Source organism: Pan paniscus, chromosome 6, assembly GCF_029289425.2.
Source record: "Pan paniscus chromosome 6, NHGRI_mPanPan1-v2.0_pri, whole genome shotgun sequence".
NCBI classification, from domain to species: domain Eukaryota; kingdom Metazoa; phylum Chordata; class Mammalia; order Primates; family Hominidae; genus Pan; species Pan paniscus.
In genome coordinates, this window is record NC_073255.2 from 166,686,360 (window position 1) to 166,713,539 (window position 27,180).

The 27,180-nt window shown below is 40.7% G+C and overlaps 1 protein-coding gene across 2 annotated transcripts in view; it reads right to left on the reverse strand.

Annotated features, from left to right (window-relative positions):
- The window catches only part of UBE2H (ubiquitin conjugating enzyme E2 H), a 121,025-nt gene that overhangs the window by 34,673 nt on the left and 59,172 nt on the right, over window positions 1–27,180 (reverse strand). For both annotated transcript variants that reach the window (XM_008966038.4, XM_003813487.5), the window contains exons 2-3: window positions 14,665–14,741; window positions 13,336–13,410 (exon numbers count right to left, since the gene is read on the reverse strand). In XM_008966038.4, coding sequence (XP_008964286.1) covers window positions 13,336–13,410; window positions 14,665–14,741 — 152 coding nt within the window. The remainder of the gene's footprint in view (window positions 1–13,335; window positions 13,411–14,664; window positions 14,742–27,180) is intronic.

The following is a 27,180-nucleotide window of genomic DNA, read 5'->3' on the forward strand; positions in this document are numbered from 1 at the left end:
CTTTATTTGAGAGGATATTAATGATCAAATTTGTGGGTAGATGAAATACTTTGGGCCAATCACCAGAAATTTCACCTGTCAGAATTATCTTGACAAAAGGAGAGGTTAAACAAACGACTTGTGAATCAAGGTAAATCCACCCTACGGTAAACGGGTGAAGATCACCAAAGGCCAAAACAGCAGCTACATCCCAGGGATAAAATAAGCCTAGGCTAAGGTGGTTCAGACAGCTGTGGCTGATGCAATTGCATTATAAGCTTATGAATTCCTGTGAGAAAACAGTTAAGTGAATACATTAAGTCATTCTGATTGTCTATCTTCAGAACAACTGCCCACATAAAGTAGACTGTTCACAACCAAACTGATTAATTCTATTTTTTCAGTAGGTATAATTGTTTAAAATATTCTTATTAAAGACTGAATCTCATCTTCCCCTGCAGTATCTCAGACTATAAATTATTTAAGGGTAATAACTTGGATCTCTGTTCCTAGCACACAGGGTGACCAGAGTTGGGGTGTTCCAATTGAGTAAGGGTGGGGGGGGGGCGGCGGGGTGCTGCCAGCTCCACTAGTGACAGACATTGGCCAGCTGTGTGCAGGAGTCCACAATCTGATAGATTTTCATCTTACCTCAGACAGCCAGGCCCCACCTGAGGCAGCCTGTGCCCGGGTAGAAATCTCTTCAGAAATCTGAGCCTTTCCTACTCAGGAGAGATGGACCTGGGCCTGTCTCTTCTTGGGTGAGGAACCAGGCAAGGAGCTCACTCTCAATGCCCTGTGTCATGGGAACTTCTGAACTGATCCTGTGTGTGTTCAGGAGATCTAAACTCAACAAGGGGTCCTCTTTTCTGTTTCTTCCTTTCTCTCTGGTAATATAGAGTCTGAGGAATGGGCTAGATGGATAAGAAAAGGTCATTTATAACTAAGAAAAGGTGAAGTGTTATCTTTCAATAGCATAACCCTTCTACCAACCTAGTGGATTATCAAAACCTCTGGCCTACTTTCCTTTGGTTTCATTTTTGGGAGACTAACTTCTGTTTTGTTTTCATAGTTTATCTTTCGATCGCTGGGTCATTCATATAACCACACTGTTGGGTTCAGGCAGTACTTATTTTCATGGTCAGAGACAATACAGTACAGAATACATTGGACTTGAACTCACAAGATCCAACTACAATTCTCTACCACTCTTAAAGTTGTAGTTAAAAGATCAGGCTCCAAAAGATAAATGTTTGAGGTGACAGATATCCCAATTACCCTGTTTTGATCATTACGTATTGCATATATGTACCAAAATAGCACATGTACCCCAAAAATATGTGTAACTGATGTAACAATACATTTTTTAAAAAGGACCAGGCTCCAGTCAGAATGCCTAAATGCCACTGTGTGAGCCTCTGGGGCAATCTACTTCATCTCTTTGCCTTTCTGTTCCCTTATTCCTAAAACTAGGTTAAATAATGGTATCCACACAACATTAATCGTGAAGATTAAATGAGTTAATATATGTAAAGCATTTGAACAGTAACTGGCATACAGTAAGCATGCAGTAATGTTAGAATTAGCTTAATAAGTTAAATGAACAAGTAATTTCATCTTACTGTCTTCATCCTAAAACTGATTGATATTTACCCTATGTGTCCATCTCTTAATGCTCTTACAAGTGTGAAGAACATGAGAGGATATTATGATTTACATATGTTTCCCATAACTCTGTCACACTAGAAATGGAAAATACAATTATAATTTTTATTTTTAATATTTATTATTTGTGTGACACAGCCCCAGGAGGTCCTGAGAACATGTGCCCCATATTTATTATTAAGAAGACCATCCTTTCTTGATGTGCAAGCAAAAATTAGATTAAAAAAAAAAAAATCCTGACTGCATTTGGTATAGTTAAAAAACAAGCGCACACACACTAAACTGGAAGCCAGAAGATGGACTCTGCAACTAGTGAGTAGTCATACATCTCAGCCTCATTTTTTCCCATCCTTAAAATCAGGCAAATTGGATGTCATAATCTCTAAACTTCCACTAACAACACAGTTTTCACCAACACCAGGAATATAAGCAAATCTCAAACCGTGAACAGGTTTCTAAAAAGAACTAAGACATTGCTTTTGTTGTTTTCAAAAGAATTTCAGTTTAAAGAAAAAGGAAGCCAAAAATACTTGTTTTCATTATGACACCAAATCCTAAAGGGAAAGAAATAGATTTAATGCCAAAAAGATGTCAGAATAACCAGCTCAAAAGCTAGAGGTCACCCAATACAGAGTAGGAACTAACCTAGGCAGCAAGTGTGATGGAAGTTTTAAATAGCAAATGAAAAGATTATATAATAATGAGCTGTCAAAGGCAGAATTAAAACTGGCATTAAGTCAACTTCAAGAAAGAAATGGACAAGTCCTCTGATTGTAACAAGCACATGCAAAAGCAGGGTTATCCTTAGAGGTGGCAGCCTGGGGAATGGGGTGGGAAAGCTAACTGTACTATTTTTACTCTGGCTAATAGCAAGATGAAGGTAAATGAATTTAGACATTACAGCCTGCTCACAGCAGTTTTCACATTAAAAGGGCCCATTTGACCACTGGCTTCTCTGAGAACTTCAGCACCTGGCTTGGCCCCCAAGTTGCTCTCTGCCCCAACTCCTGTCATTTTTGGTGACAATACAGACCATACTCCTGACACCCGGGTCTCTTTTTTTTTTTTTTTTGGAGACAGAGTTTCATTCTTGTTGCCCAGGCTGGAGTGCAATGGCGCGATCTCGGCTCACTGCAACCTCTGCCTCCCGGGTTCAAGCGATTCTCCTGCCTCAGTCTCCTGAGTAGCTGGGATTACAGGCATGTGCCACCATGCCCAGCTAATTTTGTATTTTTAGTATAGAGACGGGGTTTCTCTATGTTGGTCAGGCTGATCTTGAACTCCTAACCTCAGGTGATCCGCCTGCCTCGGCCTCCCAAAGTGCTGGGATTACAGACGTGAGCCACGGTGCCCGGCTTGTTTCTTAAGCTTCTCCTCAGTGACCTTTCTTCTATTCCATTCCACTTCATGCTCCCCAGGACATACCCTGACCTTTGTCATTCCCTCCACAATTACATATTTACCTCCACAATCACAAATTTAGACATCTCCTATCCTACCAATCCCCTGTCCTTGCCAAAAGCTTCCCACCCCAGGAATCATTAATTCTTTCACCTGTTAACTGTAATCCACAGATTCTCCCATTTTCTTCCCAACTACCAGCCCTCTTATCTTCACTGGCTTCTTACTCAGCTTAAGATTTAAGAGCCATCACCATCCTCACTCTCAAGCAATCCTCTGCAAATCCCCTGTCCTCTCCCCTCCAAAATGCCCATCTAGCAAATCTACCACAGGAAGCATCATTCACATTTGCTCAACTTGGACTTGAGGGTACCAGTAGGTAGGCATTCATTCACTCACACGAATATTCTTCTGCAGAAAGGGCACTGTATCAGGCCCTGAGTAGTGAGTATTTGGGAGGACAGGGGTGGTGGTAGCAAAACAGACCCAGGGGCTGCCTTCATGGAGTTCACATCTACTGAGCTGGCAGGGAGGAGAGACATAAGTAAACAAATATATACCAGTTTATCTAAACATGCTCAACAGCCTTTCTTGGACTCAGCATCACCTACAATCTTCCCTTCCCCTTTCTCTAGTGGGTCGCTCCCCCAGTCTCCCATGACTGTTACATTTTACCACAATCCTGCAAATCTACTTTCTTTCTCTCCCTTTGTTCCCCTAACTCTCTCCTCTAGTTCTTTCACTAAATAGCCTTTTCCCTTTTCTTTGAGAAGATGAAAGCCAATTGGCAGGATCCTTCATTTTCCATAAAAATTTCTAAACTCCTCCCTGCACACACACTCTTTCTCCCTGCCTCAACAGCTTGCACACATGTTCCCCTCTTCTGAAACACCAGGCCTCTGGGTTCTGATCCTGCTCCCTCCTTCCTTCTCAATGGTGGTGCTCCTGCAATTCTCTTCCCAACTCCAGCATCACCAAGCTCTCCCTTTTCTAAACATCTCTCTACAATAAGCACTTTAAAATCCTTCAGAATCTTCCATTTAAAAATTAAAAACAGGCCAGGCATGGTGGCTCACACCTGCTGTCCCAGCACATTGGGAGGCCAATGTGGGCAGATCGCTTGAGTATAGGAGTTCAAGACCAGCCTGAGCAACATGGTGAAACCCATGGCTACAAAAAATGCAGAAAAATTAGCCAAGCGTGGTGGCCCATGCCTGGAGTCCAGGAGGTCCAAGCTGCAGTGAGCCACGATTATGCCACTGCAGTCCAGCTTGGATGATTTCCTTAATGGAGCCACATTTCTTCAGAGCAGTGTATGTCTAGAACAAAGTTTCTTGACCTTGGCAGCCTTGTCCAAGCCACCAGCATCTCCGGCTACAAAAGCATTTATAACTGTGCTTCTATCCCGTCACTGTGTCTTGCCCCACAGCAGTAGAATGATCATTAAAAAACAAAATCAGACCTTTCACTCCCCTGCTGAAAACTATGTAATCTTTCTATTACATTTAAAATGAAAGTTGAGCCTTTAACCTGGCCTACAAAGCGGTCTGTGAACTCAACCCTGCCTGCCGCTTGGCCCGTGTGTCACACACCTCACATTTTACCCAGTTTTCCAGGCTGGGGCCTTTGTACTCAAAATTTCTTCTGCCTGGAAAGCTCTTACCCCTGATTTTGGAGGATCAGGGCTGGTTTTTGTTTTGTTTTGTTTTGTTTTTAATCTTTTTAAGTCTCAGCTTAAATTTACTTTGTCAGACCCTTCCTGAATATCTGATCCAAGGTACCTATTCTATCCATTAATTCTCTGCATAAAGCTATCAGAAGTTTTAAATTTTGCTTTATCTTCGCACTCCAAAAGAACATAAAGTATTAAGAGAGCAATTTGTTCACTTCTGTATCTACAGCACCCAGAATAACGCCCAGCTTGCAGTAGGTATCCAATAACTTTGTGAAACTGATTGGAAGGATGATGTAGGCCACAGCCAAAGCCTCAGCTGCCAGACATAATTTTTGAAAAATGTTATTTTCAGAACACCAGTAAAAGAGCTTTTAACAATGGCTTATATTCTCATAGCATTATCTCTTTATTTTTTTACAAAACCTTCCTTACTTACTAGAACCTTGTTTCTCTCTACTGGAATTCAAAAGATACTTATCATTGGCCAGGCACGTTGGCTAACGCCTGTAATCCCAGCACTTTGGGAGGCCAAGGCAGGCAGATCACCTGAGGTCAGGAGTTCGACACCAGCCTGGGCAACATGGTGAAACCCCATCTCTCCTACAATACAAAAATTAGCTTGGCGTGTTGGCACATGCCTGTAATCCCACCTATTCGGGAGACTGAGGCAGGAGAATCACTTGAACCCGGGGGGCAGAGGTTTCAGTAAGCTGAGATTGTGCCATTGCACTCCAGCCTGTGCAACAGAACAAGACTCTGTATCAAATAAAAAAAAATAAAAATAAAAAAGATATAGATCACTACAGAGTAGCCATTATGTAACTGTTTGGGACAGGACTAAAGTCATAACCACGGTTATTAGAGAAGTACATAGGTGATCTGAATGGAATTTTGCCTCCCCAGCCCCAAAATTCATTTTATTTGAGACGGAGTCTCACTCTTGTCGCCCAGGCTGGAGTGTAGCGGCGCCATCTCAGCTCACTGCAACCTCTGCCTCCTGGGTTCAAATAATTCTCCTTCCTCCGTCTCTCGAGTAGCTGGGATTACAGGCACACGCCACCATGCCCGGCTACTTTTTATATATATATTTTTTAGTAGACACAGGGTTTCACCATACTGGTGAGGCTGGTCTCGAACTCCTGGCCTCAAGTGAACCTCCTGCCTCGGCCTCCCAACGTGCTGGTATTACAGGCATGAGTCATCGTGCCCAGTCCCAGAATTCATTTTATTTGTGAAAATACAGTGGTACAAAAGTAGGCCTTTGTTAAATGACTAACCTGAAACCTCTTGTGAATGACAAACTCCTCTCTACTCCAAATACTGGCCCATCCCTGCTTAAATACTGCTCAATGAAGTTACTCATGCTAGTTCTTGAGGGAGTAACTCTAGAATGATTCCATCTAGGAAGACATAAGATAAAATGGTAAGTATTCTAAGTTCTATAGGTAGTTTAGTCATGCCATATTATAAACCTCCACTCCAAAAATAGTGTGAGGTCATTTCTGGCCAGAGTGAAATAAAAAATGTATAATGCCTGAACAGTCTATTATTCTGACAATGAAAAAGATTAATGCAGTTCCCTTTATCACTTGCATGAATAAAAAAAATATATATATATATTGGCTGGGCGCGGTGGCTCACGCCTGTAATCTCAGCACTGTGGGAGGCCAAGGTGGGTGGATCACCTGAGGTCAGGCATTTAAGACCAGCCTGGCCAACATGGTGAAACCCCGTCTCTACTAAAAACCACAAAAATTAGCAGGGCATGATGGAGCATGCCTGTAATCCCAGCTACTCAGGAGGCTGAGGCAGGAGAATTGCTTGAACCCGGGAGGCGGAGGTTGCAGTTAGCTGCAATGGTGCTGCCACTGCACTCTGGCCTAGGTGACACAGCAAGACTCCGTCTCAAAAAAAAAAAAAAAAAAAAAAAAAAGAATTATGGCACACTGGTTATCAGAGTATATGTCAGACTAGGAGATTTAAGAGGAACTCTGACAGGCTGTCTAGTCTAGTGGAACAGGGCAACCTAAACCATCCTGATAGTTTGACCCAATTTTAAAGGCCATTAATATAGCTCAGAGTATTTTTTTTTTTTTTTTTGAGACAAGAGTCTCGCTCTGTTGCCCAGGCTGGAGTGCCGTGGCGCGATCTTGGCTCATGCAAGCTCCGCCTCCCGGGTTCACGCCATTCTCCTGCCTTAGCCTCCCAAGTAGCTGGGAATACAGGCGCCCGCCACCATGCCCAGCTAATTTTTTGTATTTTTTAGTAGAGACAGCATTTCACTGTGTTAGCCAGGATGGTCTCGATCTCCTGACCTCGTGATCCACCCGCCTCAGCCTCCCAAAGTGCTGGGATTACAGGCATGAGCCACCACGCCCAGCCAGCTCAGAGTATTTTAACTATTGTATTGCCCATGACTTTTTCATTTTGTCTCCATTTACTCAAATGGGTTTGGCAAGTTCTTGCTTCATGCCACTAACATCAAATTCTTTTTTTTTTTTTTTTTTTTTTTAATTTCTTGAGACCGGTTTCACTCTGTCACCCAGGCTGGAGTGCAGTGACGCTATCTCAGCACACTGCAACCTCTGCCTCCTGGGCTCAAGTGATTCTCCCACCTCAGCCTCCCGAGTAGCTGGAACTAAAGGTATACACCACCATGCCCAGCTAATTTTTGTATTTTTTTTTTAGAGATGGGGTTTCTCCATATTGCTCAGGCTGGTCTCAAACCCCTTGTCTCCAGTGATGTGCCCGCTTCGGCCTCCCCAAAATGCTGGGATTACAGGATGAGCCACTGTGCTCGGCCTCACATCAAGTTCTATGGCAGCACGAGCTTGCTGGTTTAATACCTGATCATTCTACCAACATTCAGCAAACCATTCAGCAGTCCCTCCAGAATCCTGTTCTCAACCATTTCTCTTACCTTCCCAGCTTTGGTATCATCAAATTGCAACCCAGAGGCAATGCATACAGCCTGCTCCTAGTAGAGGGTCCTCCTCACTGAAAATACGTAGATATAGATCGGTAGCATTTCACAAATTGGTTTCTAAACTTGTTACCTGTACCTTATAACACAGTTTTCTAATTTTTAAGAAGTATAAATGATGACAGGGTTCCTAGGCTGCTCTTAAAGTTATTTACAAAAGATTCTAAAATATTCTATAGTTCTATCTGAAATTAGGATACAATTCTGTTAATAGTAGCCAATAATCATTTAAATGTAAGATAAAATGACGTCTTAATTTTATCTGGAATGCTAGTGTTTAAGTAAAGTAGATATGATATGAAGGAGAATATAATAGATCCAGAAGAGAACTTCTGGATGTTGCAAGATCTTTAGTGGCTATAAGCCCTGAATTTAATTTTTTTTATATATATAATTTTTTTTTTTTTGAGACAGAGTCTCGCTCTGTTGCCCAGGCTGGAGTGCAGTGGCGCGATCTTGGCTCCCTGCAGGCTACGCCTCCTAGGTTCACGCCATTCTCCTGCCTCAGCCTCCTGAGTAGCTGGGACTACAGGTGCCCGCCACCACGCCCGGCTAATTTTTTGTATTTTTAGTAGAGACGGGGTTTCACTGTGTTAGCCAGGATGGTCTCAATCTCCTGAGGTCATGATCCACCTGCCTCGGCCTCCCAAAGTGTTGGGATTACAGGCGTGAGCCACCACGCCCGGCCCTGTATCTTTTATTAGAAGACTTTTATATTTTTTTTCCTTGGCTTAGGCTTATCAAAAGTATCCCCATTATGATTATTAGCTCTAAAGAGGGGCATTTTTCAGTTCATATGAAGAGAAAAATGCAACAACAGAAGGGGGAAGTGGAAGAGTCAGGCAGAAAAGAAAAAGGTGAGAAGTGCTTGAGGTAACCACCCAAGAGAAGAGAAAAAGGGGGAAGAAAGAAGTGAAGAAAGTTGTGCGTAAAGACAGTATCTGAGATGGACTAAACTCTAAACTCTAAGCAGAAAACAAAGGAAGGAAAACAGTGTGTGCACTTATACACACACATAATTAAAATTTAAAGGAAAAAAGAAGGGAGGCTGCTGGGAAACACGTGGGTTAGGCAGGTCCTGAGCAAGCTACCACAGGGGATTCTGGCCAAGCCTGATGGCTTTCTAGAGCAAAAGACAGCAAAGTGTAGACTCAGACAATGATACAGACAGGACAGTCAAAAGACATACATTTGCAATATGTTTAAAAATATTTACTTTTATAATAAAAGCAAACATTGTAGACTATTTGGAAATTACAGAAAAGTATGTTTTTAGTCTCCTTTAACTGAACAGCTATGGATAACATCAATAGTTTGGCATTCAAATGTGAAATGTATAGGAAAAAATTAGAGTTGTACTATATAAAAAACATTTTCCTGTGTGTCCCTTCAAAGAGGTGTTAAAACATGATTAATGGGTAAAACATTATATCCACTAAGATGCACTATCACTTAGCTACTTTATCACCGACTGGGTCATTTAGGTTGCTTCTGACTTTTAAGTATTATAACACTAAAATTTATGTATTCTTTTGACAGTGCACATTTCTAAATATTTCTTTAATTTTTAACTTTTTAAATAAAATTATTTGAAGGATATAAAATATTTACCAAGCAATACATAGTGGTAGACTGGCTATATCATAATACCTTTTCCAACACTGTTTTATCTGCCAGTTTGACAAATCATATACTGTACTTTCGTTTTAATCTGCATTCTTTTGGATTAGACATAAAACCATTTTGTATCCTCTGCTTATTTTTTTTCATTAAAAATTACTCTGTATTACCCTCTTCTATGAGATCATTCATCTTTATTTCACCCACACTGTAACTGCAAGTCTGTTTTGGTGAAAGCTTTCACTTAACAGCTGAGCACAAGTATCAAAGGCTAAAAACTGTGAACCTCGAGAAGTGTGAGCTATGGCAGTCTCTGCAGCAATTTCTTTGCATAAAACAAAATCTTCATGAACTGGGGATTACTTGGGGTTCTGAATGAGTATCTCTAAAGTCCTCATGCACACCTCAACAACTCTGAAGCTTTTGTGAAGACAATCTTTCTTGTAGAAACTTATGTCTTCCTTACGCTCTCTCTTCTAAATTGAGGTGCTGACTCACACCTCTCCTAAAAAACAATGGAACCATGCCATTAAGTACACGTAGTATTTTATTTACATTCTTCTTCTCTCCTAACCAGTAAAGATCTTCTGTAGCCTTCGTCATGTCCAGCAGGATGCCAGGTACCCCGAGTTTTAATACACTGGTCATATCAAACATGCAGAATCTGTTTAATTCTAGTATCTCATTTTCTAGCAGAGAAAACAATGGGTCAGCTGCATATCTCTCTCATGGTCAAGGAGAACCAGGGCCAGAACTTCTCTACCCTGATAACCAGTCCACTGACCAATCACACTCTCCTAACTCCTACACAGTAACACCCAGCAGTATTGCTAAGCACTCTAGTAACTAATGTTTCTGAATGAAAAATATGAAAGTCTGAATTTTCAAGTAAATCAGAAAAAGATTCAAATATGATTCATCTCAAAGCAGTCTCTCTGGAAAATTATGCAAATATTCAGCGATGTTATAGTTGATTAAAGGAGTTTTATATCTTTTACTCTTTTCAAAGTGCCTAGAGGGCCGGTTTTATACCCCAATTGATATTACTCGTTTCTCCATTCATCTTATTCTTTGGGCTTAAATGACTGTTAGCTATTTCAAAAATTCACATCCAGCTTCAAAGCATCAAGATTTGCCATCATTTACGATACTGAAACAGAAGTAAAATTCCAAAAAAAAGAGCTCAGTGTTTGAAACAATAATGGCATCATAAGAGTAAGTTCATAACCTCCCAAGGTGTCTACCTATATTCCTTTTCTTTCCAAAAAGTAGCTATGCCACTATTTAGAATACCCACTCATTTATAGATGCAAATTGTTTTAAAGGGACATCTCATGCAATCATGTAACTACTGACAGCCCTCTAAAACTATATTTGGAGAGTGTCCCAAAGATGAGCATATCACATTATACTGAATATATATATTTAAATATTCAGAGAGAAATGTCTTAAAGAGCATATTCCAGAATGTAAATAATGACACCCTTTAAGGGATAAGATTATGAGACATTTTGATTTTTCTTTACTTTGGCTTACAGATTTTCTTACATTGCTCTAATGGATATGGGTCATTTATACAATTAAAATACACATCCATACACAAACACACAAAATAGAACAAAGTACATAGACCCTGCAAAATTCCAAGAGCCAAGCATTAAAGATGTTTGATCTAAATTTGCACAGCTGATTGTTTAAAAGCTCAAAATTTGGCTCAGGAAGAACACTACACCTACCCAGATACAACAGGGGCAAGATTTAAAAAGAATGTTGAGATTGGGTTGATCTTACCTCCTTCTGTATAATTTTACAACTATCTACACAACTCAAAAAGGAATCCTTGCCTTTTCTAAGTCAGCCACAACCTTTCTGAATGCTTAAAGCACATCTCAACAGTAATTACACTGTTGACGACCTGAAAATGGGTCACCCCGCACAACTGATTGAAACTCTCTTATGCAACCTTCCTCTAGAGGAAACAAGAACAGCTTGTACAAATATTTCAGCTAAATCTACTTTCCAAACAGAAGATGATACACATTTGTAGGCATTATCAAGTCCTGAAAGCACACAGAAAGGCAAAAGAAACAATTATGAAGAAGTTAAATTAGCTTAGTCATTTGTCCCAACCAAATTTCATATTGCATCATTAATTTAAGAAAGCGTGGAGGCTTTTTGTGTCATTAGTTAATAAACAAGCAATGCCTAAAGTTTAGACATTATTACCTAGGAAGTTATGATGAGATAATCATATTATCTAGAAAAATACATTAAGGTCTGAGATAACATTTCTACAGGATATGAAATTGCATTTCTATAAGTTCACTCTTAGTTTCAACAAGCTCTATTGTTTCCTTTCTGACTAGGAATGTGGGGTTAACAAAACTAGACTTAGCATGCCAGTTTTTAGCCTTTAGGTAAACAGGTATTTATGAAATGTATCTGAATGAACTTGCATGGACTTCTATAAAGGCTTTAAAGTCCTATCACTAACCAACATAAGAGTTTTAAATGGCTGAGTAGACAGAAACACCCTAAAGTTAGAAGATGAATAAACTGGGGACAGGGAACCACAACACAACAGAAAAGCCCTCTCAAAAGGAGAAGGTGTACGGGCGTATACGTTTCTATACCTATACAGGTGCTAAGTCAGATGTGCTCGGGGGCTGTCTCAAAGGCTCAACACCTCATAGCTCCAGTCCCACTTTACCATTCACAACGCTGAAACTTAGAGGCCCCTATAGCAAGAAAGAAATTTCTGATTCAACTGGTTAGGAGTGGGGGTGTAGTGGGGAGTGGTCTAGACTCCAGGATATCGGGCATTACTTCTTAAGACAGCCCACAGCAGCCAGGCGCAATGGCTCACGCCTGTAATTCCAGCACTTTGGGAGGCCGAGGCTGGCGGATCACGAGGTCAGGAGATCGAGACCATCCTGGCTAACACAGTAGAACCCCGTCTCTACTAAAAATACAAAAAATTAGCCGGGTGTGGTGGCAGGCACCTGTAGTCCCAGCTACTCGGGAGGCTGAGGCAGAAGAATGGCGTGAACCCAGGAGGCGGACCTTGCAGTGAGTCGAGATCGTGCCACTGCACTCCAGCCTGGGCGACAGAGCGAGACTCCGTCTCAAAAAAAAAAAAAAAAAAAAAAAAGCCCACAGCAGTAGCAAAATGTTTGAACTCTGGCAATTCTGAACATAAGGCTTAGTCTGATTCTCAGAGAATGCTCAATATATTACAATTTTATTGTTCTTACTTAAAATTGTTCAATATTTTATAATATTTTAGACATGTATAAAGTGAAGCAAAAAAAAAAAAGCTGGCTTAAATTAACTAAATTACTACCATTCTACAGTCTCCAAATATTTAAAGGTGTCCACCTTCAATCAGATAGATCTGTCACTGAGTGCCTCAATGGGGGTGACAGGTAAATAACATCACCCATTAAGGTAAAAGGAGATGAAGGTGAGGAGAAAGTACCTCTTTGTACAACCCCACTGAGGTTTCTATTCTTTCTTCTGCTGTTTAGGGGGCTAAAAAGACTGGAGGTGGGAAGACTGCAAAGGGTCATTTAATTGTAAGGTACCCAGAGTTGGAGTGAACAAAAAAGCAAAGTAGGATCTAGGGAGAATTTCTGAAAATGATAGGATTAAAACACATACTATATAACATTCATTCTTGCAATCTGGCATTCAAAATTAGACTTAAGATATGTTTATTATTTTCCTGCTAACAGCTTAAAGAACAGTGGGGCCTTAAAGCTGGTTTAATCTGACACTGAAAGACAAAAATCTAAAGTAATGGTCATTATAATTATGCAAAGGGTATATTTAAACGTCTTCTAACACACTATAGAAGTTCCCCCCAAAAGTCACTGATTAATTAACCAAAGCCAAAAAAGGAAAAATTCAATTAGGCAGCCATTTCTGGCATTAATTACCTCCCCTGAAATGTAAGATTTTTCCCCCTTAGATTTCAAAACTCTCTAAGGAGAAAAACCAAGTAGTAACATACCTATAGATGGAGATTTGAAAGGGTATTTATCAGGTAGGTCCACTCTAACTTTCCATACTCCGCCTTCATATGGTGCTGAAATAAAAGTAAAAATGTTCATCAGAACTACATCTCCAAATTAGAAAATAAATCTGAGTGTAAATTAAACATTATCCCCTAATCTTCTGAAAACCTTCCAAATTAATTCCTTCAAGAGTCAGGGACCTACTACAATCAATAGGTGTACCACGCTCAGATTAAGATACTTTTCTTGGAAAGATCCAGAGTTAAAAAATAAGCAGATTCATTCTGCAATTTACTTGATTCTTCAAAAGTACTAAACACTATTCAATTATTTGGTAAGTAATAGCCATGTTACTTTCCCTCCTATCTCAATAAACCCCATATTCATCCCCCCTCCAAGGCCAAAAAGAAAACAACAAAAAACATTTCCTGGAAACCATCCACGTGGCCATCCATAACAAAACCCAGAATTTACAATTCATGTCTAGTACTGTCACATAGAGATAAAGAGAAAACTACAGTCAGCCCTCTATATCTGCAGGTTCCACACCCCTGGATTCAACCAACCACAGATCAAAAATATTAGAGAAAAAAAATCCAAACAATAATAAATAACAATAAAATTAAAAATAACACAAAAAAAAATACCAAAAAGGACAAGTGCGGTGGGGCTCATGCCTGTAATCCCAGCACTTTGGGAGGCTGAGGCAGGTGGATCACCTGAGGTCAGGAGTGCGAGACCAGCCTGGCCAACATGGTGAAACCCTGTCTCTACTAAAATACAGAAATGAGCTGGGCGTGGTGGCAGGCACCTATAGTCCCAGCTACTTCGAAGGCTGAGGCAGAAGAATTGCTTGAACCCAGGAAGTGGAGGTTACGGTAAGCCACAATCGTGCCACTGCACTCCAGCCTGGGTGACAGAGTGAGACTCCATCACTTAATAAATAAATAAATAAATAAAATACAGTATAACAACTATTTACATAACATTTGCGTTGCGTTAGCTATTACAAGTAATCTAGATGTGATTTAAAGGACATGGGAGGATGTGTGTAGGTTACATGCAAATTCTATGTCATCTTATAAAGGGACTTGAGCATCTGTGGATTTTGGTATGAGGTGGTCCTGGAACCAATCCCCTGCAGATATCAAGGGACGACTGTATATAAAGTGATTGTGATAAGAGAAAGATTTCCTCACTGGTTCTGCAGTCCAACTAAACTTGCTTTTCAGAAACTACGCATGCTACCATCTGTCTTTGATATTCTATTAAGAAACAGAGTAAAAAACTGTAATAGAAGAACACATACCAACACATGTACTTACTTCCTTGTGGTCCATAAAACTTCACTACAAATTCATTAAGTCCTCCCAGGATCGTAACCTCATGTTTACTCTCGATGCTAAGGTGGACGGTAAAGGAAATTACACAGGCTTTACAGTATCTGGCAGAATTACCAATAACACCCCAGGCATATGCCACTTAAAGTGTTACCAAAATTTGGCATGACATTGATAAAATATACATAATAATTCTGGTAGTTTAGGAGGAGGTAATATATACTCTTGTAAGAAGATATGCATGAGCTTTGGATTCAGAGACGGCCGTTCAAATCCCAGGAATGCCATTTACTGAGTTTTTGAGCCTAGCCAAAATAATGTCAATTTACTCCCTGAGTCTTTGTTTTCTCTTTGCAAATTGGGAAAACAGCATTTCATAGGATTTCTCTGAGGATTAGACAGGTTAAACATGTAAAATGTGTAAGACTGCATTTTGTCTATATACATAAAAAACTGGCCAGACGCAGCGGCTCACGCCTGTAATCCCAACACTTTGGGAGGCCTAGGCGGGTGGATCACCTGAGGTCAGGAGTTCGAGACCAGCGTGGCCAATATGGTGAAACCCCATCTCTACTAAAAAATACAAAAATTACCCAGGCATGGTGATGCATGCCTGTAGTCCCAGCTACTCAGGAGGCTGAGGCAAAAGAATTGCTTGAACTTGGGAGGTGGAGGTTGCAGTGAGCCGAGATCACATCACTGCACTCCAGCCTGGGTGATAGGGTGAGACTCAGTCTCAAAAATAAAATAAAAAATATACATGAAAAATAGGCGCTTAATTTTAGCTTTTCTCTCCCTTTCTACCCTCTCCTCCTCAATCTATCCCTAATGAGCCTGTCATATAAACCCAGTATTCCCTTTAGTCAAATTCAAATGTTCAGCAAAATACAAATTCCCCTAAACTGGAAATGCTATGCTCCTAAAACGAGGGATTTACTAAGGAGAGTTCCCACAATTGTCTCCTTGGCTTATGGAATAATCAACACAGTTAATGATACAACCTTGCCACAAGCAGTACTGCCAAATGCAAAAGACCAACAAAACAAAAAAAAAATTTTTCAGATCTTATCCATAGCATTTGTTTTCACTGCCCCCCAAACTCCACCTTCTTCAGACTTGCCTCAAGGTTTGGTATGCTCCAGGGCTCTAATCACAGAGGGGTAACATGGCTGTGCTCCCTTCCTCTAAAACTTACCTACCCCTGAGATTCTTGCCCCTTTAAGGTGCTAAGATTCAATTCCAGAAACCAAATTAATTCATATTAGAAGAGAGGACTACTCGTTTAAAATCTGTTCTATGTATCTGCTTTGCGGTAAAATCCAAAAATGATTCTCAGTAGGAATTTTAGGTGACAGAGGCTTTGGGAAGCTCTCAAATCCCACTGTAACATTAAAAAGGAAAACACAATAGACTGGTCTCATATTTCTCCATCAGCAGTGCAAATTATATACTGTTGATACAAAACAGAAACATTTAAAAAGTTTTAATAATCTCATAGAGAATAAATATTTTTAAAGATTTGAAATTAAATATTTGGCACTCCAAGCCTGTGTCCAATGAGACACAGAACTGACTGCAAGAGGTCAGGTGTAATTTTGGTAAAGTCCTTGCTCAAGAGCCCTGAGTATCCACAAGAGGTATTTAAATAAGATAGTTCAGTCTAGGCTAATTTGATCTAATTCTTTTCTAAACGATAACTTACTACCTTAGAAACATGCACACTAAAATGATTCAATACTGTCCACATAGGAAAACTGGCTTTATTTCTCTTGCCTGGTCAAATGACACATGCATGCCTACTCTGACCAGTCACCCTCTGACATCCTGCAAAATATTCCAAAGTTAACGTTAATGTAATAAGTAAAAGCATAACATGTTTAAAATGTTTTAAAACTTTTTTTTAAAAAGCATCCTTGTGTCACGTAAAAAAAGGCAAATCCAGTTAAAATAAAATTAAATATCAACAATACAGCCCTTAAAGAAAACAGACATGGAAAACACTTCCATAGTGTAAAAGACAAACGATAAACTAGGAAGACAAAAATGTGGATTTTAAAAATAAGTTATTACAAAGCAGCAAGAAAAAAATACAAATACCCCAACAAAGAAAAAGCCAGAACATCCAAGTCAAGAAAACAGAAATGGGTAAAACTGAAGTATAAAAAAGTCCAGTTCATTAAAGAAGTTTAAAAAGATATTTCTTCACTATAAATAATGAAAACAACGAAAGAGCTGGATAAAATCTAGTGTTCAGTGGAGTACGAATTAGTACTTCTGAGGACAAATCCAGCACTATATTCCAAAACTTAAAATGAATTTACTCTTTTATTCAAATTTCACTTACATGAAGTTATTTTTTTAAAAATAGTCAGACACTGCTGGTGGGAGTGTGATATGGTTTCACCCACTTTGAAAAACTGTTGGCAGTACTAAACCTGCACATATGCATACCCTATGCCTGTCAGCGCTACTCCCGGAGATATGCCCAATACATATGGATAGTTACATTCACCGAAACCCATGTTTAAGAATGTTCACAGGACTATTTGTAACATCCAAAAATTAGAGACAATCCAAACGTTCATCAATGGCAAAAAGAATAAGCTGTAGTATAGTCACCCAAAAGAAAATTACAAAGCATTAAAAAAGAAAAATAGGCTGGGCACAGTGGCTCACGCCTGTAATCCCAGCACTGTGGGGAGCCAGGGCAGGCGGATCACTTGAGATCAGGAGTTTGAGACCAGCCTGGCCAACATGGCGAAACCCTCTCTCTACTAAAAACACAAAAATTAGCTGGGCGTGGTGGCGGGTGCCTGTAGTCCCAGCTATTCAGGAGGCTGGAGCAGGAGAATCGCTTGAATCCGGAAGGCAGAAGTTGCAGTGAGCTGAGATTGCACCACTGTATTCCAGCCTGGGCAACAGAGTGAGACTCCGTCTCAAAAAAACATAACTTAAAAAAAGAAAAAAGAATGAATTGATACACATAATGTATGGGTTTTACAGATTTCATCAATGAACTACAAAAATAATTTCTCTACAAAAATTAGCCAGGCATGGTGGTATGCACCTATAATCCCAACAACTTGGGAGGCTGAAGCAGGAGAAACGCTTGAACCCAGGAGGCAGAGGTTGCAGTGAGCCAAAATTGCACCACTGCAGTCCAGCCCGGGTGACAGAGTGTGACTCTGTCTCAAAAAACTAAATAAAAAAATAATAAAAATTTCTGTACTTTGGCCAGGCGCGGTGGCTCACACCTGTAATCCCAACACTTTGGGGGGCCGATGCAGGTGGATCACGAGGTCAGGAGATCGAGACCATCCTGGTTAACACGGTGAAACCCTGTCTCTACTAAAAATACAAAAAATTAGCCGAGCATGGTGGCAGGTGCCTGTAGTCCCAGCTACTTGGGAGGCTGAGGCAGGAGAATGGCGTGAACCCGGGAGGTGGAGCTTGCAGTGAGCCAAGAATGTGCCACTGCATTCCAGCCTGGGCGACAGAGCAAGACCCCATCTCAAAAAAAAAAAAAAAAAAAAAATTTCTCTACTTTTTGTATATATGTTATCCTTTAATAAAAAGTTTACAAAAATAAGTGTTTCTGATAAATCTGCATATATGTTTCCTGGAATATTTGAAGTTTAAAAATGGAAACGGTCTAAACATTTATCAATAAGAAACTGGTTCAACGAATTACTATTTTTTTTTTTTTTTGAGATAGGGTCTCACTCTGTCATTCAGGCTACAGTGCAGTAGCATGATCATGGCTCACTGCAGTCTCTACCTCCCAGTGATCCTCCCACCTCTACTTCCCCCTAGCTGGGCCTACAGCAGGCACCACCACACCCAGCTAATTTTTTTAGTTTTTGTAGAGACAGGGTCTCTCTCTTTGCCCATGCTGGTCTTGAACTCTTGGGCTCAAGTGATCCTCCCACCTTGGCTTCCCAGAGTGCTGGGATTATAGGCATGAGCCACCATGCCTAGCCAGGTGAAATGACTTATAAGCCATTTATACAATAGGTGGCTGGCTGCACTGGCTCATGCCTATAATCCCAGCACTTTGGAAGGCCTAAGGCAGGAAGATTGTTTGAGCCTAGGAGTTTGAGACTGCAGTGAGCTATGATTGTGCCACTCCACTCCAGCCTGAGAGAGAGAGAACTTCTCTTTAAAAAAAAAAAAAAGGCAAAAAACACAAACCATATGCAGTAGGCTACTAATAGTGTGTACTGGCGTCCTCTTTCCAACCAGAGCTCCACTAATATATGTGTCTGTTCAACTTGGGTATCCAGAAGAAGTCAACTGAATTTAGTTGTACAAAGATATTCCAGTCCTTAAAACTGACAAGGATAATGAAAGAACGGAGTAGTGCAGAAGATTAAACGAGTTTAACAAAAGAAGTCTTAAATTAATTTTATAACATAAAAATCCACAGATGCAGCATTCTCCATCGATCAGAACTAATTTGCTATGAATGACACTGATCTACTGCAATTACTTTTAATCATTTAAAATTACGAGTTGTCCTCGTGGATGTTGCTTCTGGGAAAACTGAAGATACCTTTTCTATCCTTTACCTGGATGCGATAAAACGAGGTTCCTTCCATTTTGCGGTTTGTTTGGAATTCAGTCCATACTTACGTGTATTTTATAAAGAAGATCCTCCAAGCCTTCTCTTTCCCATGATCCCCAGTAATAGCCCACATGCCAGCTACAATGGGATTGTCTTTAATTATATATCACATCATAAATTAAAGAGTTCTCATAGTCTACCTCATATGAAAACCCAAAAGCAAACTGAACTAAACCTTTAAAACTTTTACCAAACCAGTAAAATGAGAAGCTATGCTAACTTTATGCTGCCTTGGAATGGACAGGCACTAAATGAGATAGAAAAAAGAATTTAGGTTTAGTCTAAAGAAAAACACTGCATTAAAAATAAGCCATTCCATCACCACTGAATGAATGACTTGCCACAAAATATATAATAATTACTTCACTGCTGTTACCATGTGTATTTATGGGAGAGACCACGAGTTTCTTTCTCCTCTCTGCTGCAAAGTCAAGGGCAAGGAAGGCACTAAGAAGGCAGGTTAAAATGACAAAAATAATGATCGATTTCTGGATGTGCTGGTCAGGCTGGGAGACTGGTGGGACTCACCAGAAGATTCCTCATTACTTTCTCTGTTTCACAGCTTAAAAATATAAAATATCCTTCAGACACTATTCTGGTAAAAACTCATTAAATAAACCCATAAATCACATTTTATACTCATCTTTTTTGATCTTATTCACAAATACTGCTTTATACCCACTTAGCATTTCACTATTAAGGGGTATCACCATTTTGTGTAGAATAATGATTAACATTCCCAAGAGCCCAAGTCCATTTCACTTTTTAAAGTGCCAGCCACCTACCACATTATTTTCCTGGAGTGCCATTATGATTACACAATCTAATATTTAAAGGCAAATGCCAAACTGTCAAGAGATAAATGACATTCTTGGCAAAATGTGTCTATCAGAGTTTTACAAGTGATTTTTATACAGTTCTGAAATTTTCCAGAAAGGAAGCCAAAGGCGAAGTCTGGGCCTTAAGGACTGACAATAACAGGTCAAGGACCAAGGATTCAGGGACCACTGAGTCCTAAATTTACTGATAACAAGCTCATAAAATAAAAGAGTGCCCTCCCTGAGCTGTGTGGAAGGGAATGAGGTCCTGGCATAAAGAACGCGCTTCTGTGCAGAGGGCAGAAGCAAGTCGTGTGGATTTCTGTGTTCAGACCCACCTGTTTCCTACTCTCCTGGAGATGAGTCACACTAGGAAAGCTGAAGAAACTTGGCAACTTTCACTACCTGGTTTTTTGTTTTTTGGTTTTTTTTGGTAAAAAAAAAAAAAAAAAAAAAAAAAAGATATGTCTGTTAATCCATTAATATGTAAGTATCACAAAAATAGTGCTTTGGGGGGATATATTTACAAGGAATCCTTCTCTTTTAGAGACATAAATGGAAATATTTACTAATAAAAATGTTTCTAGGATTTGCTAGTAAATAACCCAGTGTGGGTAGAAGAGGTGTAGAAGAAACAGTAGAGGGCCGGCAACGTTAATGATTGAATCCTATGTTAATGATCGAGTCCCAGCGGCACATGGTGATTTGTTACACTGTTCTCACTACTTTTGTTTTACATTTAAGTTTTCCATAATACAGTAAAAGTTCTTTAAAACCTAATAACATAGTTATCATCAAAAGTTTAGCTTTGTAGAGGCATAAAGCTTAGCTACTAGAGCTAAGAACAAGAACTAGAACTAGAATTTAGTTACTAGAGCTCTCTTGAACTTTTTTTTTTTTTTTTTTTTTTTTGAGATGGAGTCTTGTTCTGCCACCCAGGCTGGAGTGCAGTCGCACGATCTCAGCTCACCACAACCTTGGCCTCCCAGGTTCAAGCGATTCTCCTGCCTCAGTCTCCCCAGTAGCTGGGATTACAGGTGCACACCACCACACCCGGCTAATTTTTGTATTTTTAGTAGAGACGGGGTTTCACCATGTTGGTCAGGCTGGTCTTGAATTCCTGACCTTGTGATCCACCTGCCTCAGCCTCCCAAAGTGTTGGGATTACAGGAGTGAGCCACCACGCCCAGCTAAAGGTGATACTATTAATGAGGTCCATGCCTGGCCTCTCTTGAACATTTATGAAACAATGTAAGTTTTCCTGAGGTGCGACAGTTTGAAGAAGACAAAAAATAGCAAGTGATCCAGTATTTAAGAAAGCAAAGCCTGGCTGGGCGAGGTGGCTCACGCCTGTAATCCCAGCACTTTGGGAGGCCAAAGCAGGCGGATCACCTGAGGTCGGGAGTTTGAGACCAGCCTGACCAGCATGGAGAAACCCTGTCTCTACTAAAAATACGAAATTAGCCAGGCGTTGTGGCACATGCCTGTAATCCCAGCTACTCAGGAGGCAGAGGTTACGGTGAGCCAAAGTTACGGTGAGCTGATATCACACCATTGCACTCCAGCCTGGGCAACAAGAATGAAACTCCGTCTCAAAAAACAAAACAAAACAAAAACAAAAACAAAAAAACCAAAGACTTTACATTGAAAGAGAAGCATACTCTGCTAACATTCTGAAGGAAACAAGTTCAAGTGGTTTCATAAGGATGTCTATGAAAAATACAATCACATGGAAGAAAGACAAGCATGTGTCTGTATATTCATGACAAACAGCCTCTGGGCAACATGCTAACCAAAGCTCTTAAACTACAAGGAAAAATGGTCATGTCCAATAGAAAGGCTCCTGATTGAAATAAGAAGCTGAAAAAATTTTTAAGGGTTTTTAATGTTCTTCAAATGAAGAGGGGGAAGCCTTTTATTCAAAAGAGAAATTGAATGGCAGAAATAAAAGCTATTCAGAAAATGAGCATTATCTTGGGAAAGGTTTGCTAAGTAAAGAAAAAAAGAAAAGTGGCATTGAGAAAAGACAATGGGAAGTGGGCTGCTATCAGTGATGAAATCCATATGTATAAAGATTTAGGGACCATTGCAGTGGCTCACAACTGTTATCCTAGCACTTTAGGAGGCTGAGGTGGGAGGATTGTTTTAAGCCCAGGAGTTTGAGACCAGCCTGGGCAACATAGCAAGACGCTTTTTTTTTTTTTTTTGAGACGGAGTCTCACTCTGTCGCCCAGGCTGGAGTGCAGTGGCCTGATCTCAGCTCACTGCAATCTCCGCCTCCCAGGTTCAAGCCATTCTCCTGCCTCGGCCTCCAGAGTAGCTGGGATTACAGGCGCCTGGCACCACACCTGGCTAATTTTTGTATTTTCAGTAGAGACGGAGTTTCACCATATTGGCCAGGCTGGTCTTGAACTCCTGACCTCAAGTGATCCGTTCGCCTCAGCCTCCCAAAGTGCTAGGGTTATAGGCATGAGCCACCACGCCCAGCCACAAAAACTACTCTTACACAGAGACTGCCTTCCAGAAGTTTGAAGTCTAGCAAGGGAACATGAGATCTGTTCATTAAGAAGTACAGAAAGAGTTTGCATAAAGTAATACTATAGCTTAGAGTAGGAGAGATTTCTTCCAGCCCGGAGGGAGGGATAGGGATGGTCTGCTATGGAAGGTAAGGACTTACAAAATGTCCTAAACAGAGTGTGATTTGGACATGTCGAGGTGGCAGAAGGAATTTAATGCAAAGATTTAGTATAGAACTGATTCAGGAAACTGAGAACAATACATTTTTATTTTGATGAGTGGACCCTAGGGAATACTAGAAAGTAGGCCAAGACCAGATTACGGAGGGCTCCGAAGTGTGGATTTTATCTGGCAAACAGGGAAACAGTATTCCATGCACAGTGCATCTACCTGTGCTTTACAAAGATAACCCAACTGTGGTGTGTAGGACTGGCTGAAGGTGGGAATAAGCAGAGTTAAAGCAAAAGAGTAGGAAAGAAATATTCAAGACCTCAACTAAGATAACAGCCACATGAATCATGGGACATTAAACAGAGCCCTCACAGGCCTTCACAGCTGAACAGACCTGGCAGAGCCAGTAGAAAGCTCCAACGTTGCTACAATGTCTAATTTTCATGAGAAAACAAAAAAGCAGATCTCCAAATCAATCTTCTAATTTCTAATTCAAGCTCTAAATTTCTAAGTGTAAACAAAGTATATGTGCTCCAATGTCTCCCTCTCAGTGAGGCCTTCTGGGATATCCTATTTACAACCACTTACTCCTAACATTCCCACCATGCAATATACTATGTATTTACTTTTATCTCCTACTGCAGTGCAAGCTCCGTAAGAGCAGGAATTGTTTATTTTGTTCACAGAAGAGTACCCAGCAAACAGTAGACTACAAATGAACATGAGGCCAGGTGTAGTGGTTCACACCTATTTAATCCCAACACTTTGGGAAGCAAGGGCAGAAAGATTGCTTGAGGCCAGGAGTCCGAGACCAGCCTGGGCAACATAACAAAACCCAGTCTCTACAAAAATAAAATTTTTAAACATTAGCCAGGTATGGTGGTACGTGCTTATACTCCTAGCTAATCGGGAGGCTGACAGGGGAGGATCACATGAGCCCAGGAGTTAAGTTAGAGACCAGCATGGGCAACATAGTGAGACCCCCATCTCTACAAAAAACACCAAAAAATTAGCTGGGCAGGGTGGTACGAGCCTGTAGTCCCAGCCACTTTGGCGGCTGAGGCAAGAAGATTGCTGGAGCCCAGGAGTTTGAGTCTGTAGTAAGCTATGATGACACTACTGAACTCCAGCCTGGGTGACAAACATAGACTCTGTAGCTTAAAAACAAATAAATTTAAAAATAAGATGAACACATGAATGAAGTTGCCAGTCTGAGACCTTAATTTTAGCCTCTCAGACAGGTAAAGTGATACCACATATATATACACACACATATACATACACACGTATATATACACACGTATATATATACACGTGTATATGTATACATACGTGTATATATGTATATATACGTGTGTATATATATGTATGTATATATACACATATATATACACACACGTATATATATATATTTTTAAAGATGGAGTTTTGCTCTTGTTGCCCAGGCTAGAATGCAATGGTGTGGTCTCGGCTCACTACAACCTCCGCCTCCCAGGTTGAAGCGATTCTCCTGCCTCAGCCTCCCAAGCAGCTGGGATTACAGGTGCCTGCCACCATGCATGGCTAATTTTTGTATTTTTAGATTTTTGTATTTTTGTATTTCACCATGTTGGCCAGGCTGGGATTGAACTCCTGACCTCAGGTGATCCGCCTACCTTGGCCTCCCAAAATACTACAGGCGTGAGCCACTGCGCCCAGCCAACAGTGATACTATTAATGGCAAAGTGAAACACAGGACAGCAGGAATCAGTTTTGTAATGAAAGACACTATTAGTAAGTTTACTTTTGAAAACACTAAATTTGAGGTTATCAGTGGATAAACCAAGTGGCAATATATTATAAACAGCTGGAAAACTCATGACTTAAAGAAGTCAACTTATAGGCTGGGCATGGTGGCTCACACCTGTAATCCCAGCACTTTGGGAGGCCAAGGCGGGTGGATCACAAGGTCAGGAGTTTGAGACCAGCCTGGCCAAAATAGTGAAACCCCGTCTCTACTAAAAATACAAAAAAAATTAGCTGGGCGTGGTGGCGGGCGCTTGTAATCCCAGCTACTTGGGAGGCTGAGGCAGGAGAATGGCTTGAACCCAGGAGGTGGAGGTTGCGGTGAGCCGAGATTGTGCCACTGCCCTCCAGCCTGGGTGACAGAGCAAGACTCTCTCTCTCAAAAAAAATAGTCAACTTATAAATCAATTAAATCTGAGCCTCTTTTTTAATTTTTTATTTTTTTTTGAGATGGAGTTTCACTCTTGTTGCCCAGGCTGGAGTGCAATGGTGCCATCTTGGCTCACCACAACCTCTGCCTCCCCAGTTCAAGAGAGTCTCCTGCCTCAACCTCCTAAATAGCTGGGATTACAGGCATACGCCACCGCACCTGGCTAAATCTGAGCCTGTTTCTTAATCTCTAAACAAAGGGGGAGGGGATGCAGGGAAGGGACATTACCTCACTCACAGAATTGTGGAAAATTAAATGAAATACTGTGTATCCAAAGGTACCAGGCCCAGCAGCTGACACAACAGGAACTTAATTTTTTTAATGTAAAAATAAATAGGCCGGGCATGGTAGCTCACGCCTATAATCCCAGCACTTTGGGAGGCCAAGGTGGGCGGATCATGAGGTCAGGAGTTCAAGACCAGCCTGGCCAACATGGTGAAACCCCACCTCTAGTAAAAATGTAAACCTTAGCTGGGCATGGTGGCACGTGCCTGTAATCTCAGCTACTTGGGAGGCTAACACAGTAGAACTGCTTGAACAGGGAGGCAGAGGTTGCAGTGAGCCGAGATCATGCCATTGCACTCAGCCTGGGCTACAGAGCGAGACTGTCTCCAAAAAAAAAAAAAAAAAAAAACCACACACTTTACCTAAATGAATTGCCACAAAACTAAAAATCAAAGTTTATAATGGTGTGGGTGTGTGTGTTAGTTTTTTTCCTACATTGTTAAGCAGAATACTAAAAAAACATGCTACACTTTTTTTTTTTTTTTTTTTTGAGACAGAGTCTTGCTTTGTTGCCCAGACTGGAGTGTAGGGGTGTGATCTGGGCTCACTGCAAGCTCCGCCTCCCAGGTTCACGCCATCCTCCTGCCTCAGCCTCCCAAGCAGCTGGGACTACAGGCGCCCACCACCAGGCCAAGCTAATTTTTTGTATTTTTGGTAGAGACGGGGTTTCACCGTAGCCAGGATGGTCTCAATCTCCTGATCTCGTGATCCGCCCGCCTCGGCCTCCCAAAATGCTGGGATTACAGGCATGAGCCACTGCACCCGGCCTCATCCTTTCTTTTTTTTTTGAGATGGAGTCTCGCTCCCATCGCACAGGCTGGTGTGCAGTAGCACAATCTTGGTTCACTGCAACCTCCACCTCCTGGGTTCAAGCAATTCTCCTTCCTCAGCCTCCTGAGTAGCTGGGATTACAGGTGCACACCACCACGCCCGGCTAATTTTTGTATTTTTAGTAGAGACAGGGTTTTGCCATATTGTCCAGGCTGGTCTCAAACCCTTGACCTCAGGTGATCCACCCACCTCGGCCTCCCAAAGTGCTGGGATTACAGGTATGAGCCACCGCATCCAGCCAACTACACCCTTTCTTGATGCTGGGTCATCATTATGAATAATAGTTGCTATACTGTACTACAAAATACAAGGATACCCTTAGGAACAAATAAGGAATATACTTATTTTTTGCTGTAGAAAATTTCCCATACTGTTATGCTAAAGTCCTTGCATTGAGAGGTTCTTTTCCTAGTTTCTCTTTGTTCTTAACCTTTAGCTATGTTTGGGAGATGACACTGGGCTACTATCCTTTAAAATGTATCTATAGTAGGCTAGAAAAATCAGATAACTGAAGTTCATGAGATTACTTTATGTTTAAAAAAAAAGGGGGTAAATATGTCCTAAGAAAGACACTCTCCAATCAATAAAATATGTAACTTTTAGCAGGTTTACAACTAAATTAGTTGGCTAAAGCTGTCAAACAGCTTCTGAATAAGGGAAGTATCACTTATTTAAAAATAGCCATTTCAAAATAAATATGTATTGCCCAGAAGCAAAAAAATATCTGGCAACTTACTATGGTACCCTGAATACTTAAAGACCCATTATCTTAGGAGTAAAGAGTAACATACAGTTTTAAAATTTTACAGAGTCAACTGGTACGAGTAAGGTTAAATGGCAAGCATGTTCATTACCACCTAGCAGACTAAATCAGCCTAGCCTTAGGAGAGGAAATTTTTCTTCTCTAGTGTTATGCTTCATTTAGAGTTTCTATGTCACAAGCCAAACATAGGCAAAAACCAAGTAAATGTTACTTAAATAGGAAAATCATCACTATAACTTGGCTTTTCCCTGAATGTATTATTCCTCCAGACTTCCAA